Genomic DNA, 23,854 nt, shown 5'->3' with positions numbered 1-23,854 from the left:
TGTCAACCGAAGTTTAGAATTGAAGTAAGCTATCAAATTTCAAAAATTTTGATGGATAACCGGGCCGATAATAGGCCGTTTGTCATCGCATTTGATTCTCCTTTATACAACTCAAAACTTTTACTATAAACCGTGACAGTAGGCCCATCAGCAATGGAGATAATGGGAAGACCTCTAAAATTAAAACTTCCTTGTATATTGAACACGAGACCCTTAACACTAGACCGTGTAATAACGCCCCTTTTACTGCCAAAGACCCAGACCCTAGGTAGGCAGTACACCATTGCCACTGACTAATGTAACATTCATTTATTCGCTGAATAATTCAACCCCTCTTGGTTCAGAGCTCTGTTGTTCACTCTTCTTTTCAATGCAAGCTGTAAATGGTACAGAATTCATTAGGAGGAATAAGACTTGTTTCTTCATCCGTTTATATGCTATATACGAATCAAACACATAGCTTTAGTAAGCTTATCTTTACACTAGCTGATGCCCGCGACTTCGTCCGCGTGGTTAGAAGTAGTCATAAGTTATGATTTATTTTTTGCCCTTATTTTTTCCACATTTTGCATTGTATCTTCGCTCCTATTAGTCGCAGCGTGGTGGTACATAGCTTAAAACCTTCCGATTTTAACCTTTACGACTTTAACCTTCCCCTTTCGATCAATGGTCTAGTCAACACAAAAATATTTTTTTAATTTGAACCACTAGATCCTGAGAGTAGCGCGTTCAAACAAACAAACTCTTCAGCTTTGTATATAGGTATAGATTATAAATATGAAAAGTTTGTTGCTTATTTTCTCGCGACAGAATTGAGTTCTCATTCAATCGTTTGATACTATGGGACCCGACACTAGCGCTAATTCGTTCACTTGTTGGAACTTGGTTTAATAGGATCAGGTCTCAAGAATCAAATTCTAATTAATTAATATCAATTACGAGGTAAAATAGCCCCGTCAAAACAAATCCGTTTCCAAATCGGTTCACCCATTTAGGAGCTACAGCTTTAACAGATTACAAACCCTTCTTAGAAAAAAACATCATAATTTTCAAATGACCGATTTCCATCGTTAGAAAACCCTCTTTCAAGTAAAGAAACGCATTCAAATCGGTTTAAGTCTCGCTACAAATGCTGACACCTACAACACCTCTCTTTTTGCGTCAGGCTTAAAAACAGAACCCAGGAATTTCCTCTTAAAAATACCGCCCAACGTTATCTACGGGTCAGATAGTCACGAGTCACTACTTAGTATGTGGGGCACAGTACAAGCTCGATCTAGGTGATGTAGCCCTGTGAAAAGGGGATACAGGTCGGACACGGTACTGCATCTTTTATCTCGCAAGTAGGTCAGTCTCCTGACCGGGTTCTTGATACGTGTCCTACATCGCTAGCCTAGCTTCTATGGACATTTTTGTACCGAGTTTTACTTGCAAAATGTAAAACAATAACGCAGTATTGTCGGGGAAAATGGTTTGGTAGTTGAATACCTGTAAAACGAAAAAAAAGGTTATATTCTTTAGTGCGGGAGTCGTATTTAAACGTTTTCAAGTCTTTAAAGTCTTTTTATTATATTGGTTGGATTAATTTAGGTTTGAGTGAGTTGAAAGACAGTCAATCGTTTTCTTGGAACACACTAGCAACTAAGGTCGGTCATCGATATTTTTTTTTATAAATTATTTGTATTTTATCAATCTGCTATGTGTAAAAGAATATCTCTCCAAATACCAAACATGTCAAAATGAACGTTTGTATGTTAGTCAGATCAAATTGTAATGAAATTTTTAAAGTCTTCTAAAGGTGCTTGGACAGACTTCTCAATTTAAAGAAAAATGAGGTAGGTAATAAATTTTTTTGCAAGCAAGTTGTGTAACTAAAGACTTTTGCTCTTGAAGTAGCATTGTAAAGGATCCCAAGTGCAAATTTAACTCTATAGTTAAAAAAACATAAAACTTAAACTTGTATACGTTAAAGTTTCTCTAGAGGGATAAAAGTACAACATTGTCTGTTCCAAGCCGTTAGTTACACGTGGACTGGTCGCAAGCCAACCTGTACCATGAGACTTTGTGTGCAATTTGAATTTTGTCCATCATTGTAGTTTAAAGCTTATTTACCTACTTCTATAGTTGTAATACTATTTTAAGCATTAACCGAATAAACGAATTTTTGTTTAGCTGTGTACGACCATCTTTTTAAAATTGATACAGTTTTGTCGTTCTCCAATTGTATCATCATAAGTGTAGTACAGATTCTTCAAAATTTTACTCTCCAGCGAGTGTGACATCGTTTTTGCAGAGATACTGCACCTGCACTTGGTATTTGAAGGGCCAATGTATTCCTATTTTGACAGAATTTAACCTACCTAGGTTCGCAGTGCCCTATAAGGACGTCACTTAAGGAGTGTATTTTTTTTTCAAATTTGTTTTTCACATTTATATGCACGGAACCGAGTGCTTCACGTCCGACTCGCACTTGGCCGGTTTTAACACCTGTCTAACATCAGCCGTGACCTTGATAGTCGTTCCGTTTGGCTGCGAACTATCCCGGGCAAGCCAAATAGACCACATTACTTACAGATGGGTTAGCTAGGGCAATGTAACGTTTTGGCATGATTTTACAACGAATACTCTTACTTAGCTAATGTTAAGTTATACTTGAAATACTAACGGGTTGAATAGGACTGATAGGGAGTGGATAGGGGTTATTTAAAATAAATCCTTGACGCCGTGCGACGAATTATACATTTTTCAGCGTTATTATTATTGCTGCAATTAAATATTGCTAAGTTAGAAAATGTTTTCACTTCTGTTAAGGTTAAACGCCTATACAATTTTATTATATGGACAAACGCGTAGTATTCTGGTTAAACCTTGACTCGCAAATACTGTGAGAAATGAAATTCCAAAGACCAATCAGTGTTAAAAAAAACTTGTGTGGCAGTTACTTTTTCGCGGCTAAATTTCGTAAAAATTCTTTGTCATATGCTTTTGACGCTGTTGCCTATTAGGGAGCAAGACTACAGCTTCCAGCATTGACTGCATGGATAGCCGAGTGGCTTTGGTCACCACGTCAAACTCACTATGCGTGTCGTTTTGCGGGTTCGAACCTCGCATGAGACAAGCGTTTTATCAAAATTCGATTTTAGGATAGTTAGTTTGTTTAGTCACGAGATCTTTGAACCTATTAATCATATCCCACGTATTGGCAAAAAAGCTTTTGACTCTGGATAAATTCAATGTTGGCAACATACAACTTCCACATGCGGGAAAGACAAATAGCCAATAATCTCGATATCATGTTGCCTTTACCATTGTCAAGCTTTAGTATTGTTCTAACATTCTATTTATTATTTAAACCTATAGATAAAAGATGACTCCACACTTTCAGCATCGGTAAGCGGCGAACAGACAAACGTAAACATAATTATATATAGCAAACTATAATCTCAGCAATTTGTGTTTTATTTATAAATGCTAGCGATGATTCATTGCAATCACCACTAGCACCATGAATGTATTTTTATGCAAGGAAAATTTCTAGACCTATCCCTAGACGATTAATATTAATCGGATCGCTGAAATTTTTAGACTCGTCATTTATACACTCACAAAAGAGAAAAAACACAAGATAAGATGACAAGAGCAAGAACACAATAGTCCATAGCAACAAGCCTCATAAGAAGCATTTGTGGATGGATGGACACGGCAGACCGTGCTCTGTTGACTCTAGTATTCAGTATGGTGATCTATACCGCTTGGCTGGATGGATTCGTATATCATATCATACATTTGAGCGTTGAACTCTACAAAAAATGTCTGGTATCGTTAACTCAGTAAACTTCATCGGGATTTTAGTGAAATTGATAGTTGGTCAAAAATGCCTACCCTCGGATCTATAGGTGAATACATGGGTTAAGACCGACGAATTACTTCAAAAGATTAAACTGACAAGTCAAAGACACGTCTCTCGTCGAAAGAAATGTCTTTACAGTATATTAAGGTTCTTATTCTAATGCAGTGTGACATTGTCTTGGTTCTCTTGTTACAAAACAAAATACGTTAATATGAGACACACTTAGAATTATCTTGAGAATTTAATTGTTAGTATTGTCATAATGACTTAATAGTTGTTCGAGGATGAGTCAAACATAATGTCTCTTAAACGTGATTAGATATAATGATAGATATTAAAAAAAAAGCCTTTTACAATGTAAAGGATTTTAATCTTCTGGCTGTCATAATTAAAACTCCTTCTAAAACAAAACCATTTATTTTTCATCCCGTCTTGAAACAGGATTTTTCATTTTAATTTCTTTCAAAAGGTAAAGTAGCTATAAGATTGACATTACTAGTTACCAGACTAGTTTTGCATGGAAAAAACACCCTTGTTGTCCTATGACGCGCAAACGACTTTCAACTTTAAGGTGATATATCATTTTCTAGCTCGTAAGTTTTGTAGTTAAGAAGAGCAAACGTACCGTAATGGCCAAGCCTTTGTGAAGTCGGTCGCTGAGGAAAACGGGAAATACGAGATAAACTGCACTTGTATCTTCACAGCGTGAAGGACTCGCTTTAAAAATGTTTATAGCTGTGGAAAATACAGCTATTAGTGTAGTACGTGATCTAGTCTAATTGTATACGTATGGATTAAGAGTGTTTGCACACTCATTACAATGGGTCTTTTTTGGGAAATCAAGTTCAAAGTTTTTGATAGCATCATTCGTGATGAACCTTGTATGGTTTTGCTGATCGCAGTTTTTAAAGCAAACAAGTTAATAGGACACCTTGTTATTAAATAAACTCAACTGTTATCTGCTTTAAAATCATCGTGAAGTTGAAAATTGAAACCATCAGGATATTCATTAAAACTACGTAGGTGAGACCTCCGTTGTTTATCACACATCCACGCTGACAGAGTTTCCAGGCTTGCTTGCTTTGAAATATGTTTTACAAGGAAACGTTTAATGCAGATGCAAATTACAAAACTTGTCGCTGTGAATTGCAAATGAGGACTGCCCGTAGGGTGCGGCGACGCAAATCTTATTAGATGCATCGTTCGGAACAGCTAAACGCCGAAGCTGAAGATAGTTACTACAGTAATGAATAAGCAAAAAATACGTTCATCATAATTATATGAAGTGGTTCTCTTATCGCCTTTTGAATTACACTAAGGTGAAGGAATTGTTAGGCAAGCTGAGACCAGCCAGGTAGTGCACAGATTCAGCGTGACTCTTGGTCGGGCGGGAGAGGGAGATGAGGATATTTTGTGACGTCTAATATTCTCAAGTTACTGGTTTTTATCGACGATAGAAAGGTAGTTTTATGATTATCAATGACTAGCATATCAAGATTTCAAGCTGAGTATAGACTAGTTGACTTCATATTAATCGAAATTCCACAAATTTGCTATTGTTGTACTAATTTAGCTTCTATAAATTATATATCTAAGTTTTGCTCTTGGTCTACTATTTGAGTAATGTCGCAATACACATTTGTGATACAATTATATTCATAAATGTCCTCCACGCGGCGCTCAGTTCTCGAATGTTGCGTGAATAGAGATTATAGTCACAAATCATTCAACGTCACCTTGGACGTGGTATAACAAATTATTAAAATTGTGCAACAATTTGCCATAAAATTTGACTATATTGTTCTGTGTTTCACAATGCCTGCAAATTTTCACCAAATATGTATTCAATTTGGAGGACATTGCGGTCAGGGTAATGAATTGTAAGGTCACGACCAAGTTGCCTAACTAAGTCATTGACGTTGAGTCCAACAGTTGTTTGAATGAGCGACGCACAACAGACGCAATGACAAATGTCGTTCTTAGCTGTAATCCTATCTTTCCCAAAAAGAGAAATGGTCATTTTTGCACGTCATTTTGCACAAGTATCGTTCTCGCATACGATTGTTGGAATACGGTTTACGATAACATTGACCAAGTCGTCAAGACTTCTTGAGTAAGGTTCAGGAGTGTGTGATGCAGTTTTGTTTTTGGTTCCCGTTTGTCAATTGACCCAAAAAATGCCACAAGTCTTACCAATGAGTAGTAAAAAACTAAACAGTTTTAATTTTTGGAATGTTCTCTGAAAATGAACCTTTGCTTATTTTATCCTACAAGTGGCTTCTTTTTTATACAAAAAGAGACTCCAACGTTTGTTTGCATTCAACTTGAGCGCATGAACGTTGCTACTAACCACATGTAGCACTTAGCGATGACATGTTTTAAGGATCAGAAGCGAGTAAATCTTTGTTTTGTACGGTTTATATTTGTCAAGTCAACCAATGCCTTTCTTTTAAAACCAGACAATAGCAGTTGTGGAAGAGTGACGCCGCTCTTCAACGTGTAGTTTGCTGTCTCGCTTTTACAATTGCACTTGTCTTACTTTAAGCGATGGTAGCGGCCCCCTGGTTGTGGCGTGTTGCATTCAATGTTTGTAATGTATAATACATTACAAACAGTAATACGTTACTGAATTCATTATTGGCAGCATAATAACATTCGAAGTTTCTTGCCCGTTATTTTCTGTAAGGACTCTTTAGGACTGCAGCTGCACTTAATGATTCATTTATATAACACGGATTGCTGAATGGTACCACCACACTAAACCGACTGTGCACGACATGTCGCAGGTTTGAGCCCCTTGTAGGACAAGCATGTGAGTATTGTGTGATCCACAAATGCTGGTTGAGAATGTAGGATTAATGTCAGTTGTATATTTGTGAAAACCCCTGCAAGCGATGGATAAAATTTTCTAGCGCAGGAGTCTTCATTAAAGAAAGGGAAGTCAAAGTTTGTAAATAGTCTTTTTTAGTTTACTAAAAATAAAAACTTTAACTTGTAAGTCCCAGTACGTATAAATTAGATACGAGCTGAATGTATTGTGTGCCTTCTCGCTACGAAACTCGACGGAGGCGGAGTTACAGACCTAGCTATTGTTGCAATAAATCCTTGTTTTATTTTTAGAAAGCATTCGCAAGTTCCGCCCCCTACCAACCCTCTATTTATTGTTTCACCGTTCTATATTCAGACTCCTTTAAAATGTATTAGTATTTGTAACTGTATACAGGGAGGAATTGTGAGTTAAGTCTTAAATGAAGAATTTAATTATTAGACAAAACTTAGGTTGTTTTCATTTTAGACAATGAGTGTGAATATTATGATTAGTCTTAGAAAAAGAGTAGATAATGACAGGTTTCTGTACAAACAGGCTAAATAATAAGAAGCACATTAAAATAGGTAATTCATCAAACTCTGACCGTAGCAATGCTTAACCTCAATTTCTTAATATTATTTTCGGTAAAGAGACAAGAGAAATACATAATAATGTGAACATTCTGATCAACTGACGGACGGGCAGACAGTCGGCTATTCCTTTATAATATGATTTCGTTTTTTCGTTTTTTATTCGTTTGGGAGGAGTAACAACAACTTTAAAATTTCCACTTTTTAAACGACTTATGCTATGCTTTTCTTTTACCTATTTTTTAAGATCAACATAATAAACGTTTATTATTGAACACTAGATGCAATCTAAGAGTTCCATTCAAGTAACACTTATTTTCTAATTTAATCCGATACAATTATCTCGTTACGTTTGACACAACATTGACGTCAACAGCAAATAGCTCTCAGGATGCCTGTTATCAGTATAGACCAGGTAACTACTAGATGGAAGCAGTTGATATTGTATGGTGTTTCTTTATTATTTATTTATTACTAACTGTTGCCCGCGACTTCGTCCCCGTGGGTAGAAGATATAAGTTATGATTTATACCTGCCCTATTTTTTTCACATTTTCCTTTGTATCTTCGCTCCTATTAGTCGCAGCGCGCTGTTTTATAGCCTAAAGCCTCCATCGATGAATGGAATTTTTCAATTTGGACCAGTAGTTCTTGAGATTAAACAAACAAACTCTTCAGCTTTATATATTAGTTTAGATTTTTATATATTTTAAATTGGTTGTCTTGCGGTTCTGTGCATGAATATGTATGCACGAGGTTTGATCCCAACATAGGCAAAGTACCAAAGTGACTTTCAAAGTTATATGTGCTTTCTTATTTAATCTAAGACACCACTTACAAACGGGAAAGGAAACATCGTGGGGAAACCTTGATTCAAATATTGGAATCGGAAATTGCGAACCCGCAGTGAGCTAGTGTGGTGATTAACGCTCAAATCCCTGTACGAAACCACTCCTGTGCCCAGAGGACGTATACGTATAAGGCTGGGGAGATATATGTATTTTTAAATGGATTTTATGGCGTATGCAAACAAACGACACTTAGCAAAATCCAATTATTCACTTTTATAAAACATAAAATTATTTTAAGAAAGTTTAATTTGCATTTCATAAATACGCAATAAGCAATGTTGTCGTTCGGTGTTTATGAAATCACGTTTAATAATGTTCTCAAACGCCCCTGCTTTTCGCATTCGGCGGTACCAGGAGCTCATAAACGAGCGCTGGTTTCTGCAGTGCAGCCGGCTCGCTGCACACTTGCACAACCGGTCACGTCCGCGTGCCGCACACAGCATTGAAAATTACGTCATGCATTTTATTTAGCCTTATGTAGAGCTCAATGTACCTATCTATACTTACGAACGGTCGGCGAGTAAGTCACGACGCGGCTCCTACGCGCCCATGCCAGCCTGGTACTACAAAAGCCAGAAAGGATTCAAAAGGACCTTTTGCTACGTGCCTTTTTGCTTAAAAGGTGACTCTGATGAGAACGAGTTCAAAAGGATAACTGCGTTTATTGAACTTGGTATTCTTTTGCCCTTACAATGCCATCTTTGTTGTAGAGATTAATGTTTATATGAATGGAATAAACAAATAAAAATGTACATATTTAATTAATACTTTAAGTTATTTCCCATCTGCTGTTGGGGTCTGCATTTTGTAAGTTCGTCGTGACCTTGTCTCTCACTTTTTACTATCAAGGTCTTGTTTCGGTTCGTGCGCTCTTTATATTGTAACATCGTGATTGTATTTTATGGTTCCATTCACATGCCGTTACTTGACGCACGTATCTTTACTTGATACCGACACCTTGTCTGTAAATGATATTATTATCGATCATTTATCATTCTTAGAATAATATTCTAGATCATTGTGAAGCGGAGAAACATAGCAATCACTCCTGCTAGTAATAGCGGTCCAGTGTTGGACATAGTTCCTCCCTAAAGTTGCTTCATACCACCCAGTCCAAGCCTACCTTTTTTAGGTCATCGCTCTATTGGACTAGAGGGCGTCCTAATGCGCTAGCGCATATACTGTGGTGTGAAAAGGTTGAAACACCTTTCTTAATGTTAAAGTACAGGAAACACACGCCCTAATTATATTTTGTAATATTCACAACGAGAACCTTATAAAGGTATTTTAAGGTTCATTTACCCATATATGAGCTTTAATTGTAGGTCAATCACCTTTATCGTTAAAACAAGTATCCTTTCACATTGACATTGTCTTTATGACGTCATTTTCATCGAATTCATTTTTATTTAATCAATATTACTTTACAGACTTCAAAACATATTTTTGGGTGTACTTGGTTAACTTTTCCTATTTTAAGTTGAGGCTATGGAGATGTTATCTTAATTCATCATTATCGGCGTGGCGTTTTCCCTATAATAATTTAACATGCTTTCCAGAACAGACAGTATCTCTTCATGACATTGATTGACACCGTACGATTGACCGTATCAAGCGTAGCTTAACCTACAAGCCATAAACTTGTACAGGTGTTGTTTAACCACGAGCTCTTAATTGATTTGGAAAATAATAAAACTCAGACCGGAATCAAATGTGTGACTCTTTGCTCAAACGCACCAGTCCTTTTATCAACTAAGCTACAGAAGTCAATGACTAAGAATTCAAATTTGTCCATTGCATCGTGCCACAGCTTATGGTGGACAAAAAATTTCCATTTTCCATCCAAACATGGTAATTTACAATTCAAGAATATTTCTCATTACGTCTCATACTTGTTTTGTTTACAACAAATCGTACGAGTAAAACTATATAATAACTACATAAATAACATGTTTGTACACACGTTGTTTGTTTACTTCAAGAACAACATGAATAACATAACATAAGTACTCACTCGTTAAGCACTTAATGTGATTTAAACTTTAAAGAATTTGTTATAAAGTTGAAAATTCGTTATCACTGACAGATACATTCAAATGTATTGAATTGTCAAGTCAAAGTCACGTCTCCAATCGGTAAGGAATATCATTTTCATACATTTGAAGTTAATGGCATGTAACATTATCGAGGGTCTTCTTCTATCTTCTTCTAATATATAAAATTCCCGTGTCACGATACCGTAGTCCTCCGAAACGGCTTAACCGATTTTTACCAAATTTTATATGCGTATTCAGTAGGTCTGAGAATCGACTAACATCTATTTTTCATACCCTAAATGTTAAGGGTTGCTCAAATTAAAAAAAAAAAATTTTTTGGACGATTTTTTTGTTTTTATTTTTTTACAATGTGGCATTAAAAATAAATACAACTAGAAATCATTTATTAGGCAAAACAACGTTTGCTGGGTCAGCTAGTAATAATACAAATTGCCTTCTGCTAATGATCGATTCCTGATGATGTTAGTTTTCAATCGACAACCGCCTTACAGATTCACAGAGGTTCGTCTTCGTCGTACATAAGCACGATTCGTTATCAACTAAAGTTGCCGGAGACTGAGATGTGATACCTCAAGTAGAGGAGGGCCTCTTAAATCATTTAACTCAGTTTTTATGTACCTAATTTCGTTTTTACGAAAGTTTATGAAATGGAATTGAAAAGGAAAGAAAGAAATATGAAAGGGCAACCCTTTTACGACAGCAAATAGCCTAAAGAGAAACAAGTTTAAAAAATTAAATGGACACCCATCTTTATAACTTTATCAATAATTGAATTGATACCATTTAGGTACGGATCGCTAAAACATTAACCATATCGGGCTCAAGTAGATGGGAGAAAGGAAGGAACATAAATTAATTATCTAAAGTAAGAAAGTAGTTAACTAAGTACAAATGCGCACCAGCCAGATATAAATCGATATCTCGAAAGGCAACTGAGTGACGTCATAGTAATTGTTAAATTATCAGCTGATAGCAAGTGCACACACAGATAATGCACGTCCGGAATCTCGTATTTCCTTACATTCGTATATTATCTTTGTTTCGTTTCAGTGTACTTATCTGTCAAGTGCACTATGTCTTCATTATTTAGGGATTCCTTCTAGCCCATTCTAGATAAGTAAGCTCATGTTCCACGTCTTGTAATGGGTAATGACACCAGTGTATAGATGGTCCATTACTAGACGCAGACCTCTCCCCATAAAGAGAAGGTTTAAACTATTGATCACCATTCTATTTTTCTTCGGGGTGTCAATTTTGGATAATACGTAGAATCCAGGTATCTTCACGAAGATTTCCTTAGCCGCTTGTCAGTGGCGTCTTATTTACATTTTGCTTATAAAACTTTGAATAAGTCAGATTGGTACTTGTCCTACGCTAGAACCGCAATGAAATCAACGAACTAGGTATTTATTCGTATCAGTAACTTTAGCGAATTTCCTAGTTAAAAACTAAAACGACCACAAAATAAACATCATGAATATCCAGCTACATTTTCCACGATAGATACGTCATTCTCACGTGTAACAATCATTCATCTCGTTATTTTTGTAATAAATTACAGTTTACATTGTTTTTACTGCAGCTATTCATAATTTTACAACTGTCTCTGAAACCGTAGTTGTGTAAACTTCTAACTCGTGACGAACGTTCACAAACATTAGTTGAGATTAAGAAATCTCTTTCATCATGTTACCTGATTTTCAACTGTTTATTCTTTTTTGTAAAGAATGACTTGTCAGTAGACATTTGAATAACCTGTTTTTTTCTATTCCTCTCTCTCAACGCAACACGACACAAACTCGTTTAGCCGTCGATCCTGAATGCCGACTAGCTTAATAATCTCTACATACAAATAAATAGGCAGAAAGCGCTGCGAAACGCACATGAAATGCAATTTTCCATTGTATCATTTGTATTCAATTGCAAATACCATAATAACATCTGACACTGACATTAATGGTCTTACAATTTGAGCAAAGTTTCCATTGCAAGAAGTTACACAGGTCGCGAAGCACTTGAAGTAAAAGTCAGAAACTTCCGAACCCAACCATATCAAGGTTATTTGAATATTTCCCATCCAGAAAAAAAAAGAAGTGGTTTTTATTCATTTAGGGTCCCGGTAACCAGTAAATGGGTTTACGAACTCCGTTATCCAGACGATGCAAATCCTTTACACGTGGAAGCCTCAGATCGCGTGCCCTCAGACAATGAGTTTGTCACGTTTACGAATGCACGCTGTACTCTACACTTAACTGTATTTACAGAACATAATTATAATCATTCGTATTAACGTGTCAATATTGACTTGCACATTAAATCATCCCATTGGGACTGATTGCTTACTAAATGTTGCCAGGACTAGTCTCGTCAATGTCTTTGTAACGTATAATATAACAACTGTTATTTATTAATTTATTATTATTGAATCTCCAAAAAGAATACACAAAGACACATAAACAGACACAAATAAAAGTGTACATTTGAATTGTGCTCACTCAGTTACAGGAGATCACTGCATTCGTATGAACAAACTTAACCTATAGGTATTAAACATATAAGATATTAACATTGTTTTAACTATAATTTGTAGTTAAACGTTAAATAAAACTATGCCAATAAACGGCTAGATAAAACAAGGACAACAAACAAACAAGGAGGTTTTGTGTCATATGAGGGCAAATTCATATTTTTTGTTGCCATCTATGCGAAATCTATTTGAAGGTTATCAATGATTGTTAGTCTGTTTCCCAAATTACGAGTATTCTAAAGACATGTTTACTTTTATCGCTTGGACACCGTCGCGTGTGTATGTGTCTTTAGCATCGCAATACACTACACGACCGCAAAGCACGCGACTCGCGGAAATAAGCTTTTGGCACAATTAATTAAAATTATCTACCGTGTGTACCGCGCCTCGCTATCTGACTTATTTTAATTGAGGCTACCTTTGACTATATTTATAATGTACTTTAATGAAATAGGTGTTGGGACTGTAATGGAAGCAACTTACGTTTAAAACAAATTTGTACAGAGAGAGATAAGATACCTTTCTTCCTGCTACAGCGCAGAAAAGCTGGAAAAGAAAATAAATTGGAATTGGTACAAATAGGTACTAGAAAACAAGTTTGCAAACTCATACCAGCATATTTACGGCACCAGCGGCTATAATATTTATGCATCTTTTTATCCATCACGGTTCATGAGATACATCCTGGTGATAGACGTATGGACAGACAACAGGAGCCTTAGTATAGGGTTCCGTTTTTACTTTTTCGGTACCAAAACCTCAAAAGAGCTTCCGATGGTGGTATAAGGGTTACTTACAACAACAGCATTCAACCTCTGAGTTCTTAAAGTTCTTCATTTTTTAAAAGACTGACTTCTTAGTTCTGTTGCCATCTCGATTACACATCAGTCCTTCCTGGAAAAGTAGTACAGGCACAGATCTACTGTCATTTGTTCACAAAGCATATCTAGGCAAGCCGGCTTTCCACTTTCTAAGGTTACTTAGCTGACAGTGGTTTACAACAAAGGACTGTTTTCTATAAAATGATTGTGCCAAGTTTCTCTTTATGCTTAGGTTAAGACTATAAACCTTGTCGGAACTTTCACCCTTATGATATTTGAAAAGTACTTGAATAGTTAGTAGTAGTAACGGGTAGTTAGAAGCTAGAAAGTCTTACAACCAGTCTTACTAAGGGGTATCGTGTTTGCACACCTATGCTAGACTAGGTTGAGGAGGTCGGATAGACTAGAAACCGACCCCAACATAGTTTGGAAAAGGCTTATTAAAATCCACCGACTTTCTATGTACATGTATACTGTTATATCCAGTAAAAGTAAAAATATTAATATTTCCACATCAAAAGATTGCGAAAAAATAAACAATTGTACGTTCATTAGCTTCACTTAAAACACGTTTGAAGTATATTTAGTTCCAGTATTTTAAGTAACTTTGACCTTTCGTAGCTGTTTTTTTTTTTGGCAATTACATTTATTTTTACCTCCTTACTTATACATTTTTGGACCTTAATTACTTTATTATTCGTATTTCAAAGTCAATTGGTAGACTTGAAACAGAAAAAATATGATAACGTTATAAATTAGCGCCAATTTGTTTACTGAAAATAATCCAATATCCAATAGTTTTTCAGGGACAATACAAATAATGTAAGTCGTGGTGATCTTGCGGTCCTATGCATGGATTCTTAAAGCATGAGATTTAGGTTCGATCACAACGCAGGCACAATACAAAAGTGACTTTTTCAAATTTTGCTGGGAACTTTCGTAGTCCTTTCGAAATGTCAAAATGCTTTGTTATTAAACATTAGTTGTTCATTGTTTCAGTGTATGAAGGCTTACGTGGAGTTCGAAGTCTGCAACGGCGCGTACGAGGTGTCCTGCCCGGACGCGCGCTGCCGGGTCGGCGCCGCGCTCAACCTTGAGGAGATATCCGGGCTGGTGGACGCGGCTGTCATGGAGAAACACCTCAAATTCAGACTCAATCACGGTCAGTATACTACCACTTCAGAGATAACCGAGAGTTTGAGGTCACCACGCCAAACCTAAAGTACACATCGTGGCGCGGGTTCAGTCCCCGCGTAGGACAAGCATTTGTGTGATCCACGAGTGCTTGTTCTGAGACTGGGTGTCTTTGTGTACATAAATTGTAAATAAATATAATATTGTGTATGATTACGTTCAGCCCTTTCAATAGGCTGTTGTCGTGGTGGAGTCAAGGTGCCTGTATGCTGGTATGGTACCAGTCTAGCTTTCACGATGCCAACCGTTCTGGTATAAAATCGTCTAGTACAGGCAACTTACTTATGTCTCATATTGATTCTTCATGATTCTTGGAAACATTCTACCGCTTTGTTTGTATATTGTCTTTGCCTATTACGTCAATGGTAATTTTAAACCCATACGTGATACCGAGATTATCGGAAAAAGGTTACAAAAATATATTTCATCCATATTATATTAATAAAACCTCTTACGTACCTCCTATATCTCTATGCTATACTGTGGATGGTGTTATAGTAAAATATAATATTCCTACTATGAATGTTTACATCTCAATGTGGGGGCCAGAATGCCCAACGTTTAACGTTTTAATCGATTTAATCATGTGCCGTGAATCTGAGTACAAAGCAGCTGATATTAATAAGGTTTACGATAAAGATACGATATTGAAGATAATTATCATTGTTAACACCTAATAGGTCAACCCTCACCGCTGAATGCTGATTCTATAATTTAAATGTCCACTGCCTTCTGATTGACATTACATATGAAAAGGAAATTAGTAGTTTAGAACCATAATATAAACATTTACTTATAAAATCCTAATTTAATTAAGGCCATATAGAATTTACGAAACTCACGAATTAAAAATTGAACAAGGTTCGGAAGTAACGAGGGTAATATACGCGACCTTTCAATGCTTCCGTTTCCTGTATGTTTGATAAGAGGTTACATGGCCGCTAAGGTCTCAGGCCCTAGGTTCATGCTAACATATGCGGATCTATGCTCGAGAGATATAACATCATCATCCTGGCTTCTAACCGGATTCAGCTTAGTATCAGTGTTTTACAAGGAGCGACTGCGTATCTGACCTCCTCAACCCAGTTACCTGGTTACACGATATCCCTTGGATTGAGAGAACTCGCGAGACAATATATTGAGAGGATATTTTCCCCAAGGTTCAAATGTGCTGAGTTTAAATGAGTGAGTGAGCTATCAAAGTGGCACGTCTCTTAATGTTAATTGGCTAACTGTTGTTGTAGCTTAGGAGTGGGGGGCTAAGTGGGAGGTTCCAAGCCCCGTAGGCTTCTATCCCTGTCTCTCTTCTTTTCAGTCTTGTTTTCATTTCTACTCTGGTAAATTACAGTTCCAAGTGAAAGATAAAGATTAAAGCATAAGGATGTGCGAGTCGATTTTGACAAATGCAGTTAAGTTAAGCTTTACTTCACCATCCATAGACCCTCCGTATTGTATAGCTGTAGTTTTTTTTTAAATGTTGGCAATCCCGCAATAGGACATGCAACGGAAACGAACTAACACTTAAGCTCGGTCATGTCCCAGGGAAACAATTTACTCTCTTGGAACTATCATCGAAATTAATCAAAATTTGAAATTGCTGTTGTTTACTTGCAGAGGTGGCGATGGACTCTGGGCGCGCGTTCTGCCCTCGCGTCGGCTGCGACACAGTGGTGCAGGTCCGGGCGGCCAGCCCCGCGCACTGCCCCACCTGCAGGCATGACTTCTGCTCACAGTGTAACCAAGAGGTACGTCATACAAACTATCCCTGAAAGGCTATTTACAGTGAAGAAGAACAGAAAACTTCAATTCCATGGGAATGACGTTCGTTTTCGACTTCTTCTTTTTTTAAGGTTGATGTGTAACTGGTAGCACAGTTTTGAAAAACTATTGAAAAATACTCATTGGTACTGGTTTCCTCACGATGTTATCCTTTACTATTGCTAGCATGTGATATTTACTTGTAGTAATGCGAACATGGATTTTAGAAGACCTTGGTATGATTTGGATCTTCGAGTCCTTCTTACCTTTTCGGTCTTACCAAAGGTTATCACATGCTCATGCCTCTTGCGGAACTTAGGTTACCGTACAAAACAAATAATCACCCGTCAACCTATTGGCTTAACCTAATTTCCATTATCTGTTATTATAGCAGCAACAGAAATAAATCACATGCGAAACGACTTACAGCCTGGTGACAGACTGAGGGACAGAACAGTCAATGGAGCTTTAGTAACAAGGCTTCTTTCTGACTCTCTCTACGGAACCCTAAATACTGGCGTCTCGACATAAAACACACTTCGAGTAATGCGCCGTGACGTGTCTTTCCAACGTTCATTCATTGTGAAAACAAAAATGTGTTCGTTTCGCTTTCCCGCAAAATCTCTTTGTTCTAAACCGTGGAACGAAACGGGTTCGCTATGTTTATGGACTACTACATGTTTGTGAAGTGCGAAAATCAACTTTACTGCTTCGTCATAAAGACGTTCATGTCAAATAGGGAAAAGAAGAAAAGTAACAAGTGAAGCACTAGGATTTGTCACTCAGTAATATATTAACATCAGGAGATGAAGAAAAAGCGCAATGGTTGCTACCATTCTGATTTAAGTATATATCTAGAGAAACTCTAACGAATGAAAAAAATTCAAACGATTCAATTTTAATAAAACTATTGCCTAACTAATAGTTCACATTTTTGGATTCTGATTCTCAAAATTGAAATACTGAAGACCTAATAAAAAAAAGACCTAAAAAATTAAAATTTTCAGGATAAATAAAAAAAATATTATAAAAGCTTGAAATTTTCACAGATGATGTATTTCTGATTCCCCTATAACACCAATAAAAACAGAAGCTATGCAACGCTTGATCCTGTCAAAAAGTCTCTTCTTAGTGTCGGGGGTCCAGCCCACACTTGACCGTTTTTTGTTTTAATCAGCTGTTCAGAAAGCGCCATTTTGTATGAATATCACTAGCAAAATTACTTTTTTAAATATGAGCATTTAAAAGAAATAACACAAGATGTGTATAGTAAAACAAAAAACAGAAATAGCAATTTATCACGCTTGAAGATATTTTTATAAGTTTAAATGTATCTTTATTCTATGAATACATCATTAATTCAAAGCATCTGACTTTTCTTTTGTCGTTAGCGATGCATAAGAAATCCTATGCACAGACAAGACCGTTGAACCAGTAATGCCCTCAACCAAAGATTATTTTACTTACGTTAATTAAGCGGCTAGACACTCGAAAATAGTTGCTCAAGACTACACTTGAAAGTGTTTACAGTTTTACGAATAAGCTTAAGTTTGAAAGCCCTTTAACTATTGTAATACAATATGATTATATACCAATGGCACATGGTTTTACACAACGCCATCTAGTGGTAACCTTAGCAATTTTTCTAGACCACGTATATTTTTTTAAATACAAATGTTATAGATAAACTAAAGTAAGATACAGAACAAATGATCGAGCTCATCATGCAAACATTTGTTCTGGATGGGAATCGATCTCTCGTCCTGCGGTATAGCAGTCAAAGCCACTAGCTACCAGACCAGTAAAATTTGTATTACGGTTTCTTATAAGATAGGTTAGAAACGTTGATAGTCTTGTCAAACCTACTGACCACGACTGTGGTTGCAAAGAACTTGTAGAAATGTGACTTGGCTAAAGGGGCACGCTTTCTGCGTGGGCTAGTTCCATGAAACCTAGGTCAGAGAATCGTGAAAGCATTTTGGAGAGACCTTTACCTAGCAGTAGGACACAGTGGGCTAGACAAAAAAAGAGGGGCCGGCTTAGAGTTTTCATTATATAACTGTATGTTTACGTACAGTGGCACGGCGGCATGACGTGCGAGGCGGCGGCCGCATCGTCCTCGCTGGGCGGGGCGGGCGCGCCGCTGCTACCCGACTCCGAGCTCATCAAGCTGTGCCCCATGTGCCGCGTGCCCATCGAGAAGGACGAGGGCTGCGCGCAGATGATGTGCAAGCGGTGCAAACACGTCTTCTGCTGGTACTGTCTCGCTTCCTTAGATGTGAGTATGATAATATTCTATAACTTTTAACGCCATCTAGTGTTACACTATTGTACTATTTTGAATTAAGAGTGTTAGACAAGTGTTGGACTACTTATTTCATTTCCAAATTCATACATATTATAGACAGATTCAAAATACACAGAACAAAAGATTCTTCTCATAATAAAAAAAATACACGACATAAAAAATTCAAAGCACAAATTTACTTTTGAATAATACTGAAATTACAAATGACGTGATGCTGCGAAGAAAAAAATGTTTGTGGACAAAATTATTAATTTTAGATGATTAGTCAGAAATTAAAACATCACGGCAGTAATTTAATTGGTGATGATTGAGCTTTACTATGGACAACTCTATCCAAACAAAGCGCAAAGTGCATAAATATTTTTCACAGTTTCAGTTCATTTTAATTCACCATTGGTAAAATACCTCGCATTTGATAATAATATAATATTTCTTGATTCCAGGATGATTTTCTGTTACGTCATTACGACAAAGGACCTTGCAAAAACAAATTGGGACATTCACGTGCATCAGTACTATGGCATCGCGCACAGGTAAGGCTCCGAACGACGCACAGCAAAATGTTGCCCTTAGTTCATTCTGTTCTTGTCAGGCCAAAGAAATAGACATTTTGAAACGTCACTTAGACAAGTGTCACGTATACGGCTGTATAATTGTACACTTATAATTATCTCACTGCTTGGCCTTTTCCAATTTTCTTGTATGAAGATGAAGATGAAATGAAGAGGATTTCGCAGAGGATAACTGTTCACTCCCTTAAGTGACAATCCCTTAATATCTTGCCTCAATCATTGGTCGATTAAAGAGACTATAGTTTGTTTACGTACTTGTCTACTTGACAATCATAAAATCTTATCTTTTTATGCAAACAAATGTTAAATAAATAAAATAATGGTTTATTTTAATGTTATATTTGATTTGGTAATATAATATTTACTGTTGGTTCGTCAAGTCGTTTTCAACCGACTTCAAAAAGGAGGGTAGTTGTTACCTCAGAACTTAACGTATTTTTATTTAACGACAGCTGTGTTTTGATCCCTTCTTATAGTTTAGACCAGTATTTTTTGTTTGAAGTCGTTTGTGCTTTTTGTTGTTATTATTCGAGTATAAGTTCCTCATTCTTTTTTTTTCAGGTGGTCGGAATTTTCGCAGGCTTCGGACTCTTGTTACTGGTGGCCAGTCCACTGTTGTTGCTGGCTGCACCATGTATCGTCTGTTGCAAGTGCAGGTATGTCGTCAGCAGAGATATCAGTATTTAAAGATCACAACATCCTGGATTGCAGCCACTTCAGTAGTTTAAGTGACAGATAGCAATGGTTTATATAAAAAAAAACCGACTAAATGCCTTAATTTTTTTTATCATAATATGTATTTTAGTTGCATTCGTGCGATTTACAAAATTCCACACCCTGTATTTAAAGCCAAGGTACACATCCTTCCTAGCGCAATAAAATATTAGCAAACGTTTCAGCGTCAGGCACCTGCCTAGTCGTAAATTTTAGCAGGCTGATGATAATGATGATAATAATTCCAGGCTCTGCAACCCCAGCACGAAGAACCTTGAGGAAGTGGACGAGATCGAGAGCATCAGCCCGGACGAGGGCAGCCGCGACCGGTACCTGTCCGACTGACGGCGGCGCCGCGCGCGGTACTAAACGTACCACTCCACGCACCCACGCCCACTGTCTCCACACAGTGCCCACAAACCGATCAAAACCGTCACTCGTCACTTGAATACAATAACAAATGTTGTAATACAAGATATTTAACAATTTGCCGTATTAATCGACCCTGGAACAAGACTCTCCAATACTCGCCCGCATAAATTCTTAACGTGTATGACATCCATCATGAACGTCGCAAGAAAAGGGAATATGAGTGATGAAAAACAACTTTCCTCGTGTTCAATCCATCATAATTCATTAAAACGTAAGAAATAAAAGTGCGACGATCAATAGACCTATATTAGTGTGAGGTAGTCGATTTAGTAAATGTTTTAGTTGTGATTAACTACGAGCGATTACAAATGAACATTAATAAATAAATTGTTTAAGCATTTAATCGATGTTAACATTATTTATCGAGAATGTACATGGACTATCATTTAAGCTGTAAGCTTGGCAAAGGTGACTTGAAGACAGGGAGCTTCCAAACGTTTTGAAATTAGACACGTAGTTTTTTTTTATCTGTGACCTTGTGCACTATTTCGTCTTTGAAAGTGAAATAAGATGCTTGATTAATTATTAATCATTTGTTTGCTGTTAACAAAAAAAAAACTAATTAACTACTGGCCGTTATGTAATCTAAAAATCTTCCAGTTTCATATTAGTGATACCATATCATTTTCACAAGCTCCCTGAAAGTTGCCACCGAAAAAAAAGTTTCTTATATCTTGTACAAAGTAAGTAGATAAAACTTGTCATTTTTTTTTTGTTTAATTTGGTGTTGACTGAGACTTAATTGTAAGCGATAGACTGAAGAATGATCATGATATAGTAAAATGTATTTATTTTGATTTATAAAATACTATCGGTAACGTGAACATATAAATGTGATTGGGATATCTATAAGCGTATGTTTTGAAATATATAGGTGCTAAAAGCCGTTTTTAATAATCAACCATATTTAGTGTAGTTTGTCAACATTCGCGAGAAAGTCATTTTTTTCGAATTTAATAATACGTATGGATAGAATATTAAAAACGGCGAGTAAGCGACGATGTATTCTATGTCGTTCTTGTAGTAAAAAACTGCTTCTCATTTACAACAAGGCAATAACAGTACTTACATTTAAATTGATTCGACTATTGTATTAAAAATCCTATGATTGTAATATATTGATCATTTGACTCATAAGCAAAGTCGCTGTCAAAATATGTATAAGCAAGTAGCCGTACGAATTTCGATAATAGTTTTGTCAAAAGTTAGTTAAGCTCTGTCCAGCAGTTTTCCTTCTTGATAATTTCGTGTTAAGTAACTCACATCTCCCTATTTGCCGAATCTGGTAAGATCTTCAGCAAATTGATTAAATGTCTCTTTTTGCGGGTAGTTTTTTTACCGCGTCATATGGCTACATGGTATATGATTTTTAATTTATGTAGTATTGTATACACTGTTTTAAATCTTCTCTTATCTGCCCATAAGGTTCGCCGCACACTGGTCACCGGCCACAAAACGCGGCCTGTAACTATCATACAACCCTTATTTAGTGTGGCAACCCTTCGATTGGCTCGTGAACATTAATTATCATTGCGCCTCCACATAGCGCGTTACTACTAAATTCAAATACGAGAAAAACTTTGTTAATCTAAACAAATTGGTATTTTATTCTTCTAAATATACTGCGTGGATATCTGATACTCCATTTTAATATTTTTCTGACAATTATCAATCCTGTACAGTTTAAAATCCAATATATATATTATATATATATATATATATACCTATAGTTTATACCTATCTGTAATGAAATAGAATATTAATAGCGTAGAATACAATACAAAACACCAATGAGAAAGTTGGAATATTGAACATAAGTGTAACTGCAATGCAGTGTGTGTCAACGCATGGTTGCCACCTGTGATGGCGTTGGGAAAATGGCTCCTCTACATACCGTTATTGGCCGGTTGCAATAGAGATACTTCTCAAGCGCCTAGAACGCGGGTACAAGGGAACACAAACGCAATTGACTGTAGTGGCCTGTTACAACTACTCTGTCCAAACTAAAAGTAGAGTATAGTGGAAGTGACGTCATTAGGCCCAGTAACATTCGCGAGCCGAGCCTCATACCCTACACACTGCTGGCACTGCTGCTCGTGCGGAGGCCACGAGGCCTTAACATTAACTTATTTATAGCATATTAAATATTTATGACTGTAATGTAAATAAGAAATAATATTGTACTTAATTTTTTAATTCAAGGATCGATGATGTCTTGCCAGAACTATTTTTCTCGCTGATTTAAGAAAATAAATGGTAATAATAGTAAAAACTGTGTATTCAAGTGGTCAAATGTAATTAATGTTAGAAGACCAGAGATGTATGTATTTTTAAAATGACTTTTTCGACTCCATCGATCCTACGTAGCTTGTTGTAGCAAGCTAGTAAAAGCATTTGTAGATTTAATCAAAAATTGTCAGTAGGTGAATAGATGTGATAAGCAATTCAGTTGTAATATACTTGCAATGTACTTATTACACTGTCCAGAATAGTTTCATCTTTTTTCTCTGGTACTTTTTTTATGAATAGTATACCTGCCTATAATAATATGCAAAAAATTACGAAAATTGCCTAACCAGTACACATCTGGTAAAATTGTTTAGTTGGGTAGCAATCCACATTTGCTAGGTAATGTGAATATTATCATTTCAATTAAACCTTTAGAATTGCCAGTTGTTTGATTTTGATTCCAAAGTTTTACTAATAAAATGCTGTAATGTGAATAAAATGTTGCAAGTAATTTACAACCCTAACTCTAATATATCTCATTAAGTTGATTATAAAATGACTTGTCTATGGTATTGACTTAAATTTTTAAATAATGATTGTTTAATATTTATGGTAAATGCAAATATAAGTTTAAAACTTTGGTAGTGATATTGGCTGGTCAAAAGATTGAATACACAAATACGGTATACAATATTTGCATTTTCCATTCAAATATGAAATCAGGATATTGTAAATAAAAAAAAAGATTTTATTTTTTGTTATTGATTGTACTTCTTTATTTTTGTGTTGAGGCGACGTATTTCCGTTACTATAATTAAACAAATAATAAAGATTTTTCTGATGAATCTTAACTTGTGCTTTGATTCATGGTTCATGAAACACCTTCTCCAAGTAGCTTATAAAGTGACTGATTTTTTATATAGAAAACACAAAAGTGAGTAACATGAAGAGAGACAACAATTATGGACCAACAACTATTGCAACTACCCTTAAACATTGTTGTTGAAGAGACATGCTGCTTTTCTGCTGTGTTCCACCACACATGTACTACAAGCAACACACGAGCATTTCTCAAGGTTGCTTTAAATCTCTTCAGAGACCTAAGCTCAGTTTAAAACTGACCAAAGATTATACATCAATTAA

At 36.2% G+C, this 23,854-nt stretch overlaps 1 protein-coding gene across 1 annotated transcript in view; it reads left to right on the top strand.

Moving 5' to 3' along the window:
* Window positions 1-23,472, top strand: part of LOC113498089 — an 87,053-nt gene extending 63,581 nt beyond the window's left edge. Inside the window, exons 7-12 of the mRNA XM_026878004.1 lie at window positions 14,504-14,666; window positions 16,313-16,443; window positions 18,534-18,734; window positions 19,208-19,297; window positions 19,898-19,992; window positions 20,299-23,472. Of these exons, the coding sequence (XP_026733805.1) occupies window positions 14,504-14,666; window positions 16,313-16,443; window positions 18,534-18,734; window positions 19,208-19,297; window positions 19,898-19,992; window positions 20,299-20,395 (777 nt within the window). The 3' untranslated portion in view covers window positions 20,396-23,472. The remainder of the gene's footprint in view (window positions 1-14,503; window positions 14,667-16,312; window positions 16,444-18,533; window positions 18,735-19,207; window positions 19,298-19,897; window positions 19,993-20,298) is intronic.
* Window positions 23,473-23,854: the final 382 nt, after the last annotated feature.

This window comes from Trichoplusia ni, chromosome 10, assembly GCF_003590095.1.
Source record: "Trichoplusia ni isolate ovarian cell line Hi5 chromosome 10, tn1, whole genome shotgun sequence".
NCBI classification, from domain to species: Eukaryota; Metazoa; Arthropoda; class Insecta; order Lepidoptera; family Noctuidae; genus Trichoplusia; species Trichoplusia ni.
This window is presented reverse-complemented; position numbering and strand designations above follow the sequence as displayed.